General features: G+C 42.3%; 3 protein-coding genes across 16 annotated transcripts in view; 1 reads left to right on the top strand and 2 right to left on the bottom strand.

Moving 5' to 3' along the window:
- The window catches only part of ltn1 (listerin E3 ubiquitin protein ligase 1), a 79,608-nt gene extending 77,807 nt beyond the window's left edge, over window positions 1-1,801 (bottom strand). For 3 of the 5 annotated variants that reach the window (XR_015427784.1, XR_015427783.1, XM_087146201.1), the window contains exon 1: window positions 1,571-1,801. Coding sequence is in view for 2 of the 5 variants with exons in the window: in XM_087146201.1 (XP_087002327.1) it covers window positions 1,571-1,612 (42 nt within the window). In the remaining 3 variants the exon portion in view is untranslated. The remainder of the gene's footprint in view (window positions 1-1,570) is intronic. The other 2 variants (XR_002598456.2, XM_022239138.2) reach the window with 1 other exon arrangement.
- Window positions 1,802-1,855: 54 nt separating this feature from the next.
- On the top strand, window positions 1,856-17,919 carry zmpste24 (zinc metallopeptidase STE24). Its single transcript, XM_022239139.2, has 10 exons — window positions 1,856-2,051; window positions 2,935-3,081; window positions 3,717-3,803; window positions 4,357-4,473; window positions 4,858-5,010; window positions 5,802-5,943; window positions 6,304-6,416; window positions 6,671-6,910; window positions 7,709-7,852; window positions 8,310-17,919. Exons 1-10 carry the CDS (start codon window positions 1,938-1,940, stop codon window positions 8,529-8,531), a joined length of 1,479 nt encoding a protein of 492 aa, XP_022094831.2. The 5' UTR covers window positions 1,856-1,937; the 3' UTR covers window positions 8,532-17,919.
- The window catches only part of LOC110981472 (E3 ubiquitin-protein ligase XIAP-like), a 40,592-nt gene continuing 39,678 nt past the window's right edge, over window positions 17,836-18,749 (bottom strand). For all 10 annotated transcript variants that reach the window (XM_087146212.1, XM_087146205.1, XM_087146203.1 and 7 more), the window contains one exon: window positions 17,836-18,567. In XM_087146212.1, coding sequence (XP_087002338.1) covers window positions 18,374-18,567 — 194 coding nt within the window. In that variant the 3' untranslated portion in view covers window positions 17,836-18,373. The remainder of the gene's footprint in view (window positions 18,568-18,749) is intronic.

Genomic DNA, 18,749 nt, shown 5'->3' with positions numbered 1-18,749 from the left:
CCCCATAGGACTGGTCTAAAATACTCTAGCCCCTAAATGCTTATCAAGTGGATACCTCAAAATTGTCAGCACTCAATTTGACTTTCAAGGACATTTTATTCCTTTCAGATGGTCACTGATGAGAAAAATCAGAGGTGTCCATGTGTGGTATTCTTGCCAAAAATGCTTCTTTCAGATCAGGCTCAGGCTCTGACATGCTTGTCATGGCTGTGCACAGGATGTACAACGGCCTCCAGACATGAACTCTTTCATCATAAGCCTTATCACTGTTATGCCCTAACTATTACATAAGTCCCAATTATAGTTGCTACAGCCCAACTGTAGTGCTGCAGTTGGGCTGGCCCAACTATTGTTGACCAATGTCTGTGGCAAATGTCTAAGCATTATCCAAGTCAATGTGTCTCACACTTGACACAATTCATCTAAAATGTGGCACTTCATCTGTTCCTGTAGCCCTATGACCGATGACATGACATTTGTAAACAATATGACTTTGGCACATGCTGAGTACATCATGCACACTGGGCCTCTGTGCTGTAGTTGGGCTGGCCCAACTGTAGCACTCTAGTTGGGACGGGCCCAACTATGGTTGGGACGTGTGCTATAGTTGGGGCATAACATCGCTAATATGGGTTACTTTGCAGTGTGAGAAGGAAAAAAAGAGCACACATTGCCCCTTTTTCCTTCACACAATGCCTTTCTACCATTGTACAAATTCATGGCCATGACACACATGATGGCTTTCCTGTGTCTGAGTCATGGTTGTCAGGTTGTTTGTGAGAGACTGTCATGACTGTTTCAAAATTTAAAAAAAAGAGTTAAATGGGAGATTTTATTAAGATTGACTATAGCGGAGAGCTCATCGACTGATTGATTATGCCCAACATCACCACAATCATGACAACTAACGTGCTATTTGACTATTCATGTTACTAAGGCCCTAGACATGTAAACAGGGCCTGACGAATACTCCTGTGTCTTATACTGGGCATTGTCCCGATTCATAGGGAATGCTTTAGAAAAGTGTTATCTGGGATGTCCTGGGACATTCGCTTGTTTGTATGAGCCGATATTGCTCTGGTATGTTCACTACTTACAGGGTAAACTATCCAGATCTGAACGAAATTCGTAAGTGCTGAAGTCTGGGTGCAAACTAGACAGGCTCTCGTACAGGCTTCCATTACTTAAACATACAAAGGAGTCTGTGTAATGTACAAGTCAGGCCAATATTCATCCGGAGATGGAAAACGGCAAAAAAAGGTAACATTTTAACCTCCAAATAAGGAAAAGGCAAGTTTTCTGCAATTAGCAACCTAGCGGATAGTTTACATGGTTTACCCCCTAAGTAGTGAACATATACTATATAGCCTAGCCTACTGCCACCGGTGCAATATCAGCTCATGCAAACAAGCGGATGCCCCAGGATATCCAGGATAACACTTTTCGAAAGCAATCCCTAGTAAGTATGAATATGGACAGGGCCCAGTATATGACGGAGGAGCATTCCTCGGGCCCTGTTTATGGGTCTCGTAGTAGTACTAACCTGACTATAAGGCCTAGGCCTACTTACCCGTAAATTTCCCTTCGTCCGTTGTTTCTGCTTACTTGCCATGTCAATTATCAATTAATAAACGGAAATTCGCTCTTCAAATTCACGTTTTACAACAGTTATCAACAGCCTCTACTGAAATCTACTGTCTCCCTTAAGTTTGTGATTGTAATGTGGATACTGAAGATAATTACACCGTCATAATCACTTAACTGTCTCCAGATGACAACGCATGGGGGCTGCCATTTTTTTTACACTGGTGTCCTTATCATTCGGAACATGTGTTGGTAAAGTGTCCTACCAGGGAAAGTGTTCAAAGTCGCCCTCTATGTAAAGCACGTTTTCGATCGGCTGGGTGATCGGTGTCGCGATCATAATTAGTTTTGAAATGGAGAAATTAGTCGAAGCAGGCCCTTTCCTTGCCCCTGAAACAATATTTCAGTTCGTGTTCATTTTTTTCTGGGTGATGTACATGTGGGAATCCTATCTCTCGTACCGACAGGTGAGAAAACATATTGATGATCATAATGATGATGATGATGATTATTGATCTGTACAGGTAATGTATGTATGATTTACACATGTACTGTATATTGCTAGGCCTGTACATGTCGTCCGTAGGCCTAATTCTTCTCTGTTTGTGTAAACATGTTAAACTTAAGTTGAATTAGATTAGAACTGAATAAGATTAGCATGATCAGACGAATGAATAAATTCACGTATATGTAAGTTGGTGTGATCATGGAGGAATATTAAGAACATTCCTGCATCATGTGCATGGTCACGATGGTGTGATGTTTCCTGATGAAGGCATTGCCAACTGGGAGTAGAGGCACAGATCACAACTCAGGAACTTTCCCTGGATTTGGATAATTCCCTTTACATGCTTAATTTGGGGACAACACTTTCAATAGAAAGAATTCAGCCCAGTTATCCAAGCATTAACTCTCAGATAGTGTACATGGATGCTGCCATGTTGCATGTTGCTTTTCGCTAACTTCCAGCGATAACCAATTGTACGTTCCCCGTGCCGGCGTTCGAGCGGCCGACCCAAGAACAACAATCAAGCTGTTTTTGAACATATGAGAACAAGCCGCCCGAACTCAGCCTTTGTGTCTTTGTCAAGCTTGTTTTCAATTTTTGTTTCACTATTTCAGAGTGCGTTTTACTGCCATTAGGGGGTTTTGTGCTAGTAAGTACGGTACATGTATGAAAAAGGAATGTGGAAAAGGTGATAGAAAGAGGGTATCAAACGTTACTGGGAAAGAGGCTTCTGTCTCAGCCATCACAACTGCATCTTGAATTTGTGAGAGGCAGATTGCAATTTAGACTGAGAATGCATCGTCTGATGGTCCCTTTCTTCCCTCTGTCTTTGGCTCTGGCAGAGGCAAGTCTACCGTAACACTGCCGAGGTACCAGACCCGCTGCGCGACATCCTTGATCAAGGGACCTTTGAGAAGTCACGTCTCTACCAGCTGGACAAGAGCTCCTTTGGTTTCTGGCAGGGTGTCTTTTCTCAGCTAGAGTCCTCGGTAAGGTCACTTTGGGTGAGATCGCCGGATTGGCGCTGTGTTGGATCTATCATTTCTGCAGCTGTAGGTTGATAGTGGCTCATGATAAGGCTTGATTAGGTCATGTTGAAGGATTTGCTGATAAGTCAATCGTACAGTACACTCTGACTAAGTCGGCATCGCGAAACCCGTCATATCATCCAAGTCGGCCGTTTGACAAAAGTCCCGATCGTCTGTAATGCATTTCCTTTGAAAATTTCATTTCAAAGTCTACATTTGTAATTCATCATTTTGTATAAGTCGGCATGGTTTTCTCGGTCCCTTTTCCACATAATTTATTGAGTCCCTGAGAGTGCCGACTTGGCCGGAGTTTACAGTTTACATAGGAACTGTGCAGTAAAGAGCAATTCTGCATGACTGGCAGCATCAAAACATTTTCCACATTAAAAAATATTCCAGGGGATCAGATCCAGGGCTGTTGGCAGTGCCAATTTGTTTCCAGCACAAGTTAGCAGATAAAACAGAAAAAAACAGAGCAACACAAAAAATGATCTTATTTCCTCGACCAAACAACACATTTTAAGCATGCCCCTGAAGAGAAATAGACAAATAGAGGAGTACAAATCTTTCTTTTTTTTCTTGTTTTCTTTTATAAGGCCATTCTTCTCCTTGGTGGCATTCCATACTTGTGGGGACGAGCCGGCCAAGCCATAGCCTACTTTGGATATGGCCCAGAAAATGAGGTGAGTTGAATCCAGAAAGGAGGTGTAAATGGCTTGGTCTATTTCACTCCATTTCCTTCAAAAACATGTAAATAATCTCAAAATGTAGTCTCCTCAGAAAGACCATAAAAGGTTACATGAAAAATTTCTAGATTCCCCCTCCCATAAAAAGTAAGCTTGGCCCCTCCCCCCAAAATGTGGTTCTTGTTCCCGACCTTAGTGGAACAGGTGAACTGTACTCTTCCTTAATCCTTCAAAATTTGCCGAAGGCTTAGGAGGTTAGACTTAGGGGGGTAGAATCTGGATACTGTGCCTTTACACAGGGAAAGACGACCCTTCAGAGTTGAAGCACAATGATTGTGCCTATGGATTCCTGCAGTGTGGTGGATTTGGAAAGATTCAGGAAGAACCTTTGTAAAAATTCAACCAATACAGTGATGCCTGGAGTCAGCGCACGTTTTAGGAGCCACGGACTGAGACTCTTGTCGTTCAGAATGAATGCGAGATCTTCAAGTGAGGAAAATAAAGAAGACAGAGATGTAACATAACAATTGATGCCTCTTTTCTTTTGTAGATCATTCATTCGCTGATGTTTCTCCTGCTGGTGTCGGCTTACAGCACCGTTGTTGGCCTGCCGTGGACCATCTACAGCACCTTTGTCTTGGAGGAGAAACATGGCTTCAACAAACAGGTACAGCCAACCTAAACCTGGCTGACATTTTCTCTCTGAGAACTTCACAATTAATGCCTCTGAGCTTTCCATTTGCATCAGCCAAACATGTGCTTACGTATTCCTTCCAATCTCCCCCCCCCCACCTATCATCGTTTCTCCATTACTTTGGCAGGTAATTTGGATTGATTCATCAATCTCGGAAATTAGAAAATGTGTTCTGAATTTACAAAATCATATGTCAGATGTGACAGGGACAATAAAAAATAGACCCCTAATTTCTGGACTTACCCTGATACCTTTTCCCTCTCATACATAGAGTTGGAATTTCTGATTTTTAAATTGCAACTGATTCAGCAGAAAGAAGTAAATCATGTCGTCATTTTTCCGGTTTGTGTGCGACAGACAGCAGGGTTCTTCATCAAGGATCAGATCAAGATGTTCTTGGTGACGCAAGCCCTGATGGCTCCCATCGCGGCTGGTCTGCTGTACATCATACAGATGGGCGGCCAGTACTTCTTCATCTACGCCTGGCTGTTTGCGTTTGTTGTCTCCTTGGTGGGTCATTCCAGGAAACTGCCAACAACCCTGTTCTGCTGTGCATTTTTTATTAGAGCTCACATGATGTAATTTTTGCTTTGTGGAAATGTTGATAGTTATAGTGGGCGTTTTGTCCTTCGTTAACCCTGACCATCATCAACCCCCTCAAAATCCTCGGGGCGGTTTTGGAGGATTTTTGGAGGATTGGGGCTTCATGGCAAAATCGCATTGCTGATTGCGAAGGATGCATTGTCTCAAGGTTGTGGGTTAAACCTTGCGTTGTTCACGTTCAGCCATGCATAAATTCATATCAACGTTTTATTCGAAATCCTCCATACTGCTCCAGGATACCGTTTACGCTGCCTCAACATAATGAGAGGAATTGCCGGAGGAATTTGGAAGACTGAGGCATTTGACACTCCTCCACAGAACATATGCACTGAGGTCTGAGGACTGAGGCTGTATCCAATTTTTTCATGGTGGCTATTGGAGGATTTTGAAGGATTGAGGGTGTATCCTAGCAAAAAGGGCCTCGGCAGTTAGGGTTAACGTATATATTTATAAGCCCTATGCACTCTGTGTCGTCAAGAGGGTTATGAAAAATTTAACAAGTGTGCTTGGGTGGGACTCGAACCCACAGCCTCCTGCTTAGACGTCTTCCTGTTCAATCGCTGAGCTCGCTGGGGTCTACTAGTCTTAAAACTTGCCACAATTACAGTAAAGCATCTTGCCTAGGGACATAAGAAGGATGAACAGGTCATGAGCTTAAGTAGCTCATGTCAAGGGGATTGCTTTTGTTACATGCGCAGATCATGATTACCATCTACGCTGACTATATCGCCCCGCTCTTTGATACGTTCACCCCGCTGCCTGAGGGTGAGCTGAGGACCAAGATTGAGGAGCTAGCCCGGAGCATCGCCTTCCCGCTCTACAAACTCTACGTAGTCGAAGGTAGGTGATGCGTTGTTTCTCAGCCATTTCTAGCCAGCAGCAGCAGCAGCAGGGTTGATTTTCGACTGAATGTGCACAAAATGTAATCCAACCCACTCACGTGTTGCATTACAGCCAGCATGCCTGTGAATTCTCTAACAACAGCAACTGGTTGCATTAGTTTAGTGTCTGTAATAACAGAAACATCACATCCAAAAGACAAATCTATAACCATTTCCAAAATAAATAATGGAGTATGTGCGTTTGTTGGTTCAAGTGCTTTTCCTCACATCGGTGTACTTTTACGCGCAATTTTTTTCCTGCGTGCGACGTGTTCACTTTGGTACTGTATGAAATGTTGTGTTGTCAATTCCTCTGCAGGATCCAAGAGATCTTCTCACAGCAATGCCTACTTTTACGGCTTCTTCAAGAACAAACGCATCGTGCTGTTCGACACCCTGCTGGAAGATTACACGCCAGTGGGGAAAAAAGAGGTAGGGCGGGTGAATTTGTTTGGTGCTTGCTTTCATTTTTAAACACTTGTGGTAAATAGTTCATCCTGAAATGGAAAAATACTAGATCTTGACGAGTGTACAAAACACAATTGAAATACCGAACTGACTCGTGTCGCACAAGTTGAGCTTCATGCCAGGATAAGTTGCGGTCAAAATTAAAATTGTCCTAGCCCGGGCACCAGCTTGACAGCCGGTACTCCACCAACCAGACCGATTCCGTTTCACTCCGTCAGGAAAAACCTAAAGAGCAAAGCGAACCCACCACGCCCCCGGACGAGAGTCCGGAACCAGACAAAATAGAGGAGACCGGACCAAAGGAGGACCCAGCCTCCACCGAGCCGGCTAAGGAGGACGAGGAGAAGAACGAGAAGAAGAAGACCGGATGCAATGATGAAGAAGTCTTGGCAGTTCTCGCCCACGAGCTGGGCCACTGGAAACTCAGCCACAACCTTAAGAACCTCGTCATCAGTCAGGTAATGGTCAGGGCCACGACAAACGTTTAAACGAACAACCAGATCAGTTTAAAGAGTTTCTGACACATTTCAACAGAATCCATAAATTTCAAGTTAGACTTTGTGCATGTTTTTACATTATCTTTCCTCCCCATACAGAAACAGCAATGTCTGCGTAGCATGTCTTTCAATTTACAATGGTAATCCTGACAGTCTTTCTTTCTGCAGGGGCCAATTTCCTAGAGCTGCTTAAGCACAAAATTTGCGTAAGCGTGAAAAAACCTTGCTTGACAAATCAGGTTACCAGCCAAAACTCAATGTGATGTATGTTGTTTTTGAATGGGATTCACCTGTTGTTTGGTTAGTATGACAATCACATAGATTTTGAGCTGGTAAACTTTTTTTGAAGCAAGGATTTTTTGTGCTTAAGCAGCTGTATGAAATTGGCCCCAGCTGGCGTGTTACCAGCTTGTACGAGTGACAAGTGTGCGCTGAAAGCCCCCAGACTGGTAAAAAGGTAGCAAACAACCCACAATGCTTTGCGAGTCGGGCATGTCCTTTGCAAAATGTAGTGAAAGGGATTAGCTAGTCCCGGCACCCCATAAGGATGGTGATGAACTCGAGCGAACCTGTTGAGTAGAAAGAACATTCCTAGGAAGAAAACCTACAAAGTTGATGCCCCTCTACCATTTTGCCAAACTCGGAAGATTAAACCACTAGAATAAGAAATTTACAAAGTTAGGCAGACCCTCTCCTCTACACCACTTTTATCCTGTTCTATTTATACAACGATAATTTTTTTTTCCCATGCCTCTGCAGGTGAATTTGTTCCTGTGTCTGTTTCTTTTTGCCCTCCTCATCGAGAGGAAGGAGCTCTTCGAGGCATTTGGTTTCTACGGCACCCAGCCCACCCTCATAGGTCTCGTCATCATATTCCAGTTTGTGTTCTCGCCATACAACGAGGTTTGTCCAAAGCTCTCTCTTACAGCCATACTTTCAGTTAGTTTTCACCCCCATTTTTCCTGTAGCCTGTTTCGAAAATGGTGACTTTTTCTACCTCCGTGGCTCCATCTGGAGCATTGAAATTGGTTGGATTTTTTCTAGGTTAGAAATAAATGGAAATTCGCCAAAACTAGGCCTCATTTTAAGACAATTTGATGCGCCGGTAGCAGAAAATGAAATTTCATCGAGCCGTACCTGACCGACTGACTTGCCGATCGATGACTGAGCCATTGTCCTGACTGTAGTTATTCTTTCCGAGTTCACCTAAAAACTGTCTCCAAAAGGCCTTAAACTTGAAGAACTCTGGCTTTACACCAAGTAATCGCCAGCAATTTTGACAGCAACCCAAAGAGAGCCTCCGCTACTGGTTTGGGGCGGGAGGAGTTGGAGCCTGACTTTGTGGCCCATTTCTCTGCAGGTGCTGTCCTTCTGCATGACGGTGCTCTGCCGCCGCTTCGAGTTCCAGGCAGATGCCTTCGCCAAGTCCCTGCGCCGGGCCACCGAGCTGCGCACAGCCCTGATCAAGCTGCACAAGGACAACCTGGGCTTCCCACTGGCCGACTGGCTCTACTCCACCTGGCACTACTCCCACCCTCCCCTCCTAGAGAGGCTGGCCGCGCTCGGGGAGAAGACGGACTGAAATCGGCTGCTCTGCTGTCAGTTCCAGGAGCCTGTGAATTATCGAATCAGGACACACTGTACTCACTGCACACTCGGTGACTTATGTTGAAGGCGAGTCCTTCGTAAGTATTTATCAGTAGTCATCAACAGTGGTTTTCCAGGTGCTTGAGTAGGTGGACAATGACTAGGAAATGAACTTTGATTCAACCAGTTGTCAATCACTCTTTCACAATGCAAAAGGTCAGTAACTTTGGTTGCACTTGAATGACCCTAGCTTGGCCTTTTTAAAAAATCTGTCACTCAGTTTTCACCGTTGGCTGCGATTCTCACAGTGTACATTGTCACTGAAATCTCATGCAATTATTTTCATGTGAATGGTTCCCTCAGCACATGTATTGATAAAAGGAATCAGTTATTGATAAACAGTGGTGCGAACATCCCCTGGAGCCTGGTTGCAAATGTCAACTAGATAGTCCAAGTCATCCATACCCATGGCAGGGTTAAGGCGCCTTTCCATATGTACGTTTTTGGGGTGCATTCCGCTCACGATGCGTTTGTGCGTCTCACTTTCACGGATACAGAAATCGACTCCATTAATATTACACATTTGTGCGTTGCATTGGGCTGTCAAAATTGCCCTGGAAGTAATTTTGACAGATACGCAATGCTTGGCGCAAGTGTTGACGGGCATATGGAAAAGCGCCTTTGGTCAAACAACAGTTAACTGAAGTAGTGACTCCAACTTGCCCTTCGGTGAATAACTTGTGGCTGGAATCGCGACTGAGGCACCTGCCATATATACAAGTGAGGACTCAGGAGTACTTCTGATGTATTCAACGGCAACTTCGCTCAGTGAACCTCATGGCCATGGCAGAGGTGTGCGTATTTTGTCAGCTACCAGAAAAATCACACATGCAAGTGGTCTCACGGGACAGATGGTGCGGTCTTACACTATCAGAGACGACTTGCCGCCCTTAACAAGGATTCGCTTCATGGGTGTATCGCGTGCTACGCAGCCATAGGAAATGCTCTGTAAGTTGCCCGTTTTCCCTGTTTCTCTGTAAGCTTATGAAATCATGCACAATTTGATTGTAAAAGGACAAATCACCGAACACATTTAAAATGACTGTTTGCAAGAAATGGGACACTTTCATTGGAGGTAACCATTTTGATTGATGGTGTCATTGTGACTGAGTAGCCGGTAGTGGTGGGCATCTGTCGGTCCCCAAGGAATCATGGACTTGTGCAGCTGGATGTGGCTGGTAGCCTGTAATGGCCGTCAAAATAGCTAAAACCTAAGTTGTCGAATGTCTGCTTGAAAAGCTTCTCTGTTTTATGTAATGGCGCTCTCGTAGTCTTCAGTGCCATGTTCTAAGGCTCTGCCAAATATTCAGATATCGATCAATTTTCAAATATTTGACTGTGCATTTTCAATTTGGAATTTTCAGAGCAAAAAGTAACGAAACAAAAAGGGTCAAATTCAGTTCTTTGTTTACAAAATTGCATTTGTAAAGCGTATTTCAAGGTGTTGTAGGTAAACTTAAAGGCAACTGATGTACAATGCCCGACAATAAGGCCCCCCCAGTTAGTTTTCTGTCAAGTTTGTCTCTTTCTGTTCTTTCTGTACATGTAGTGTGTAATTTCGCAGGGACTCCAGTGGTAATAAGACAATATGTGTTGGCCCTTTTGAAAAATTACACTCTATCAAGTTTCAGATACTAAAAACCAAGTGGCAGGTAGAAAGGAAAAATTTTGTCCTGTGCTGGTGTTCAGAGGCATTCCTGACGTAGAAAACTTCTTGTCACGATTGAATTTGGTTCAACTTCTTTATAGCGCCCTCTACTGCCAGTGCAGCTTACTTGCTCTTACCATGCAAGTGTATCTGTGCAAGTGCCAGTGGATTATCCCCAAATCCAGTCTTGGGAAGAGACTGGCACAGATGACCTCACACTGCACTGATCATTGGCCTTGCCTGCCGTGTTCCATAAGCATGTGAGCCAGGTACACACGAGGTGTGCCAACCTACAGATGTTATTATGCACCTTCTGACTGTTTCCTGACGTCAATTCTAGAGTCATACTTCTTGCAGTAAATCGATTTACTTCTCACACAGGGCTATAACTAATAAGCCTTTTGCGAGTTAAATTTGAATTAAGATCTGGTTCACCAAGTTCTTTAAATTCATATTTAACGTAACAATTTATATTCTCCATACTTAAAACACTGTTGCTATATCTCGTGATCTGGGGCAAGCTTTTGCGTAGTTACATAAGAGACGCCTTGCAACAATACACCGTTTTCAATGGATAAGAAGGGCACAAAGGAACCAATCCATTCCAGAGATGCAAAAGCTTGCCCCAAATCACAAGGTCTAACAACAGTGTCTTTTGTCTGGGGAATTCAAATTGTTGCATTTATGTACAATCAGGATACTCAATTTCATTCAAATTTAACTCACAGATGGCTTATTCTAGGTAATCAAAACAAGTGGTTAAGCACATTTTTGTATAAGTGTAGTTTTCTGAGGAACCATGTTAAGGCCTGCGAACTGTAAAACATGCTTTGTTCTTCCGTAGGGCTCCTACGTTCGGTCACTTCTCCGTAAAAAAGTTTATTATGTGACTCGACCTACTCGGTTCATCAATTGAGACTTTGTGGATCAAATGTACAAATAAAAGTACCTGTTGGCTTTGCGAAATGATTTAGTTTTTTTTTACTTGTGCGTGACAAAGTCCTCAGAAGCACCTTATGACTAGAATAGGCACAACGTACATTATCAAACTAGTTTCAATTAAGTAAACAATGTCACAGTACTTGATTCTGCAGCTAACTTCTTTTTAATGGTGATGATGAAATCCACATCATTCAACTATTAATCCAACTATTAGTCCACTACAGTTTTTCTGGTTAAACACTGATTTAACCTCTATGCATGAATGGCACGAACCTATATAGCATATGTGACTGCATGTAGTGCTTGGATAGCAACGACTTAATGAACTCCCACTTTTAAAATCCGGCTTATTTCTGTCCCCATTTAGCCATTTACAGCCCTGGGAATGAGGCTGTCTGATAGCATTGCCTGTGTACAAAGCTGAGTACAGACAAAGCGACACAATTCATTCACAATGAACAATTCCGTATGAACTACATGTATCAGGGCACAAGCTGGAATGACGATGGAGGTAGGATTTCCCTGATGTGGCACCATTCTATCTGGACTGGATTTGAGACCACCCATATCTTTGGAGGCAGGTCAATTGGTGGATCACGTGTGCTTTTACATTGTCTTGAGTCTCTTGTCAGTTTAGATTATAAGATTTAGCTCATAAGGCAGAACAAAGTCTTGGCAGTTACCAGTTAACACTGGCAACCTTCAGCTGCTCTGTCAAATTCTGGACTGTCAGTGTTCCTATTGAGGATAGGCAAGGACCGACACTGAGTTCTGATCTGACACTGGAAAATTTCCGATCCAGATTTGAAATTATCATAGCAAAATACTGTGTAGTGTGTACACGAATGTATGCATTCAGGCCACATGTCATTTGCATGAGAAAGTACATGAAAATTTCAACATGGATATTACTGCACATGTTCAAGCCAGGGCAAATTGAAATTGCCACGATTTGTTGAGGGATCCTGGTTTCCGGGCAAAAGTCTGATTTTTTAGGGATTTTATTTTGAACATAGATTTAAAGTCTTGACTACATTTAGGCTTTTCTCGGACCTTGTTTTTAGTCAGAGCCTGACATTTCTGTTGTGTTACATGATTATAATTCCATGGCGGTCAGAGATAGGGAACCAGTTTAAATCACAATAGGTTTGTCCCATCGACAGATTGATCAATACTGATGGTGAATTTAGGCGTACTTCAGGGAAAGGCTGTCTTCACTCGCAAGTCCCAGAAAGGTCACAATACACACTACATGCGCATTTGTAAGCAACGTTTACATGCATGAGCTTCAACCTTATTACTGCTTCACATTTGAACAATTCACAGCATCCGCACGCTCATGTACATACATATATTGCACTAATTTTGAGAGAAATATAGTGTACGTTTCTTACATCTTGAGTCATAGTGGTATGTGGTCATTACGATGTCATGCCATTGAAAATATTCACACAGAATGTTACGATTGCATTCAGCTTTTAAAATATAAATGGTTGAGCAAATAACCTGCCCACATGTATGCCAGAGTATATTATGTAAAATATGTACAGTCGAATGCTATTAATAAGAGGTCCTTCGGACTTGGCAAATTCCCATAATAACGGGAACCTGATATTAGGACTAAAAACATTGAAAAGCAAAGGATTTAGGCCTAAAAAAGTCCTTGTTTATAAGCAGGACCTTGTACTGACAATGCTCTCTTATTAACGAGGTTCGACTGTATTTTAGTTGCTTACCGAGCTTCAAGTGGAACCACATGGAATATCATTGGGTAAAATTGAATAAACTAGGCCTACTGTAGGAGTCACAGTAACTCTTGTCATATAACTGACCATAAAGTAAATCTAACCTCATAAAATAGGTAAAAAGAACATACACATGTGTGATTTCCATAGAACACAGGTGATTGATTGTACAAAAATACATTTGTCATTCTTAATGAGCAGTAACTGTGCATAAAGCTGTCTACAATTGTTATGATGAAATATTTAAAACAAAAACCATCACACTATTCATGGATTATTAAAGCTTCTCTACTTGTACGAGTATAGTAGCTCACTGCAATTCAGTTCTCCTTTGTATATAGATGCCGAAAAAATAGAAATGATAGAACAAATATGCATTCATCACATTCAAATGCCATCAGCCTTCCAATATCAATATGATTTACACACACCGTAGGGAATAGTCTTGGTAGAACACAAAACCACCACACTATTTACAGAAATGGCAAAGACATTAGTACATGGAGTTTCATAATGTACGTGCATATAGCTACGGTCATGTCACTCCTTTGTAAATACCTGCACTGCAGAGACACTGAAACATCTTGGCAAATAACCAGTTAAGAACCGAAGATACACAACTGGGAAGGTAAGTTTCCACCCCTAAATCCAGTTTCAGGTATACTTCTTGAATACATATCATGTGTAAACATTAAACATTGGCAACTGGAACAAATGATTGTCGTCAGGCCATGTCTTTGCAATATAAAAGACACTAGCATCATGGCAGCGTGTCCCTATTGCTACATGGTCAGTATTTATAAAACCAATAATAACCGAAGTTCCCGTTCTGTCATTTTGTAAAATTTGAAATAAACCTGAGGTATTTTCTTTTTAATTTCAGAGCATTCAGCAAACTTCTCTGCAATATAACTTTGAAAACACAACAATTGTCAAATAACAGCCATGAAACAAGCCTGACGTTTACCTTCAGGCTTGTTTCATTATCAACAGATGGCTGTTATTTAACAGTTGTTGTGTTTTCAAAGTTATATTGCACAGAAGTTTGCTTGTAAAACTGGGTGCACAGCAGGCACATTTCTTACCAAATATGGGGACTGTCCCAGTACTCAGGCAAAAATTACTTGCTTCATCTAGTCCTAGATTACTACAGGTGGCCAATTTCTTCCAATTAACCATAGCTGTTGAGCAGAGTGGGTCAATGAGCAGGAATATGAATATATCCATCCATACAAGGTGCTTTGCAAGTTGATATGATTACCATTATTATATCTGCAGACCTTTGACTAATAACTAAAAGTAAATGAGAACATGGGTACATGCACAATGAACTCAACCTAAAGACTAGTACATGACTATTCAGGTATTTAATATACATGTATAGAAATGTAAGCCTTTCTAAAGTGACAAAACCATTTAGCATATATAACAAACACATCTGATGCAGGCCCAACATTATAGCTTGCAGATAAGGTCTGAAGCTATGCATGGTGGAAGTTAGGTAGGCTTGCGGTTGCACCATGTACAAGAAAACATCTCTTTTACGAGTGTGTGGTTCTTAGGAGAACCAATGGTAGACACTCGACGTTCCGAACAGTATGCTCTGTTCGTCTTCAGGGGGGTGACTGGTTGCCTGGCTCTGAGGATACTGGTTTTAAGCTACCTAACTTAATTATAGCTTGCAAATAACGCGTCTTGAAGCTTCTTGAAATAATTTGTGAAGCAAGTTTATAATATCCTTTATATCTGAGTAGACATTTTTACCTGTGATAAAATCATTTAAATGTCTGAACGTGTTTTACCTCATGACACTTTCTTTTATTGCCCTCCCCTCCTCAAAGGCTTTATGGAAACATGACCCCCCCAAAAAAAATCAGTAAAGTTGTCTCTTGCCTTCGCAATTCCTGCCAAACTTAGTGACATTAACCCCCCCGAAACTTACTCATTTGCTAGCCGCCTTATAATAAATGAATATGTATAATTATTAGAAAAAAATATAAAAATTGTGTATAACAAACATACATGTGCCATGCACAATCTGACTTGGGTACTTTGTCTGGTTTCTACTGGCCACGATAAGTGAGTGCATGGCAAAGTGGCATTCTTCTGCATAGGTTATGCGGCAGGGTGCTGCTCTTTATACAATCAACAAATACGTAAAATTTGCAAGGTTCTCTAGACGTATGTTTGACAGCATCCCGTTACTTTCAACGCCCTACATCCACCATTACCATTGCATCACTGATCAGCCTTGCATAAACATATGGACATATGTAAATGGGCTCCAGGAGAGTTGGTGTGCCATGTCAATAGCAGGAGAGTACTCCCGGGCATACTGTGGACCAAGTTTTGTCAGTGGCTTTTAACAAAAGGCTGGCAAGTTATTAGGGTTAACGACTCTTTTTCAAACTTCTATTCAGCTCTTTAGGAGAGAATTTGTACTTTTGAGGTAAAAAAGACAGATGCAGATGTGTATTACAAGCCAGATTCTTTGCAGTTTGGCTTCCACAGTTTTTTGCATTACAGGTAATCCTAAAACAAGAACAAGTTTATATTCACAGAGAGCAATGGATACTGAACACTATTCTCTGTTATAGTAGCATCAGGAAAACCATAGGTCCAGTTCCACTTAACTGCTTGGCTCAAAATACAGCTGTTAAGCAAATTCTAGGTGACAACCAGATACAACTGGTCTCAACACGTGACGTAAGTGACCCGATAATCTGTTTGGGCTAAGCCCAATTTGACTACGCTAAGCGAGTTCAGAACTTCCACAGAAGCTCCTGTTGTAAAGTAAACTCTGGCTAAGTCAGCACCCTCGGGACCCAAAAATGGGTGACAACTTACACGAAGGCCGACTTCTACTGTAAGTTGTCGGCCCCCGCGCGCCGACTTACATGAAATGATGACCTATGCATATATGTATGTAAACGTACATGTAATGATAGGGTTGCAGTACTCAAAATATCTTGTCCGACCATGGAGGAAGGCATAGACACAATGAAAACACGTAGCACGATTTGCAATGCTCCCAAGTTTTGACATTGGGGTTAGATTTTGTGAAGCACAGTGGTCTATCAGTGCAGTGCGAATGGAGTGCCTGCATACCTGAAAATGGACCGGTAAAGGCTGAATTCACCTGGTGACAGCCCAACAAAAATCACACTCCACAGGACTGCTGAAAATAGGCCTACGTGCACTAAAACTGTCAAAATACCAGTGAAAGCGGAAAATGCCTACGCATAAAAGGGCATCTAGATCTGTCAACCAGCTCATTCGCGAAGTATTTCACAAGTTTTTGATCACTTCATGTTTTCAGAGTGTCTTTGTCTGGAATGTCTGCACTCCCGGGTCGTCGCTGGGGTCACTGGCTCTCGGCCATTCCTTTCCATTCTCGCTATTTTGGGCAGTAGAAACCCGTGTGCCACACATGCTTTGAGTCTTGTGAGTGCTTCCATGAAACTGCGCTCACAATCTAACTCGTCTCATGATTGGGCTGCGGTAAAGTAGAAATTATCCAGTTTTACTCTACATACCCTCATATTATATACACATTTTTTTTGCAGGAAAAATCCATACAGTTTTTACATGGCATGTACATGTGTTATCCTCAAATGTACACGTGCTGGCAGAGAAAGGTCTGAGATCTGTTCATGATATCAGTGCATGCGATGGAAGGTATCCTAATAAGCATCGATGCCGCGATCATGGACTGTGCCAATAAACGGACATGAGTGTGTGACTTTTCACTGACACTTCTTGCCATCCACAGCCCAGAAATTGCCGCCAATGTGGGATTTTTTCCAATGCCGACTAACACAAAGGATTTTGTTGTGTTCTTTTTGTGGAAATGAGACCGAGAGTAACACGCCAACTTTAGCAAAGTGACAAACTATTAAGCCAACCTAGAAATAAAAATCTAATGGAGATGCATTAGAGAAAATTGGGATTTCCGGTGACTTAGCCAGAGTTTACTTTTTTCCTTCTAGCTAGAACCCCCAGGTTGAAGTGCTCTCGAGACAACCTGGCTAATAATCCTCACCAATTTTTAGGATTGCAGTCTTGCAGGTATGTTACTTGCTAGCTAGCATTCTGAAAGAAAGCGACGCAAGGATTAACGGGTACATAAAGGAACAAGGAAAACCCAAGAAGACATGTGAGGGTTCGACCTCGTGGGGCCTGGGTTTTATTAGTTAGCCGAATAAATCATAGTGAACAAAGTCTTGGCTCTGTTTCCACTTTTCATTCAGGGCAAAAACTACTCTTAGACTGTTGGTTACTGAGGCTTCACAGTTAATTCAGGAAACTTTCCAATCCATCTTTTTCTCCTCAAAGGGGGTGGGTCGATTTTATTTCCCTGTGCAATCTCCCCTTGCAACAACCTTGTGCCTTTATCTACCTTTCTTACGCTGTCACGTACTACCCTGACTTCACTGTCCACTATCCATCACTGATACTGAAACCCCATCACCACAACAAGTTACAACGTACATTTTATTTTAGCACGTCACCAAGAAGCAAAACAATGTAAAGCAATCAGTGTGATGGGCAAGTCTAACTATCTACATAAGTGACCCGCTCTGTGAAAATAAGTCATAAGTAGCCAGTGCCACTTCTTAAGTTTTCATTTGTACTGGAAAGAGCAGATTGATTTTTTTTGTTTGGATTTATCACTCAGAAAGTGGATACTCGGCGAGAAATGCCGTGGGTTCCTACTGATTTACACGGCAAAATTATTTTGAAGAACCTTTTACTAAGTGGCTCTGGCGATTTGCGACTCTTTTTGTCAGAGTGGGTCACATGTACTACATGTACTTCCACAGCACGGCTACATTGTACATCTACTAACTACTTACATGTATAAACGTAGTCACTACTTACTATGCTGTTATAAATTCAATCAAAATCAAAAGGCAAACAAAAACTCAGAAGTGGTGATTTCTTTTTCAATCAGTAAGTGGCATAAACACATCAAAACAAAACAAAACGCCACCATGAAACAATTAGCATGAAGATCAAATCTATCTCCATGCAAACAGGTGCACTTCATAACTTCCAATGCCTCACCTGCAACATCATAACTACTACCACTTCTAATTACAATCACTTCTTACCACTATACGTGGATATACAGAGTGTTTAAATCTGGCTTTTTGTTTTCAAAAAAGCAAAGCAAAAGTCAGAAGAAAAACCCTCAACAACTATTCATTTACTTTGGATCGGATGATCCCTGTCTAAGATATTCTCCTGACTGGAAATCCAAAAGGGAGTATGGTCATTCACTTTCTCAAATAAATTTTCTGTGAAACCCGCAGGGGTCAGCTCTTTGCTGTTCATATCCAATCCAGGTTTACGAACTCACCAAGGGAAACACAGTCTGGCCCTTTAATACCAAGCTGTAGTTTTTTCTCCTGCATCAACAACTACATAGACACGCTCCGATCAGGACTTGAACACTTTGACGATGGTTGTGATGGTCCCTCGGCAGATTGGGCAGGACATAAGCGACCTGGCGCACACATCGCACACCACAAAGTGCGTACACGGCATGAGCACGACATTGACGTCGTTGTCCATGCAAACCTTGCACAGATTTTGTTCCCGGAGTCTCTCCACCTCCCGCTCCATGTCGACCGCTGGAAGGACAAATGAGAAAGAAAAGCCTAAAACATGTGAACAAATGCCACAGAATGGCTTCATGACGTAGTGTCCCCAACCCTCTGTGGCCCTCCTAAAGCTACCGGAAGGTTTCAGGGGATTCCTCAGCATTGACAAGTGTAGAACCGAGCCAATATTGACCACTTTGTGCCGGGCCCAT

The sequence above is a fragment of the Acanthaster planci genome, linkage group LG15, assembly GCF_054643075.1.
Source record: "Acanthaster planci isolate LZ-2023a linkage group LG15, COTS_SCS, whole genome shotgun sequence".
NCBI classification, from domain to species: Eukaryota; Metazoa; Echinodermata; class Asteroidea; order Valvatida; family Acanthasteridae; genus Acanthaster; species Acanthaster planci.
Note: the sequence above shows the minus strand (reverse complement) of the source record. Positions and strands in the feature narration are given on the sequence as shown.

Bases quoted from the DNA above. Each gene is read 5' to 3' on its own strand.
- zmpste24 (XM_022239139.2), top strand. From the start codon at position 1,938: ATGGAGAAATTAGTCGAAGCAGGCCCTTTCCTTGCCCCTGAAACAATA. The intron at 3,082-3,716 runs GTAAGGTCACTT...TTCTTTTATAAG, and splicing joins TTTCTCAGCTAGAGTCCTCG to GCCATTCTTCTCCTTGGTGG. The intron at 7,853-8,309 runs GTTTGTCCAAAG...ATTTCTCTGCAG, and splicing joins TGTTCTCGCCATACAACGAG to GTGCTGTCCTTCTGCATGAC.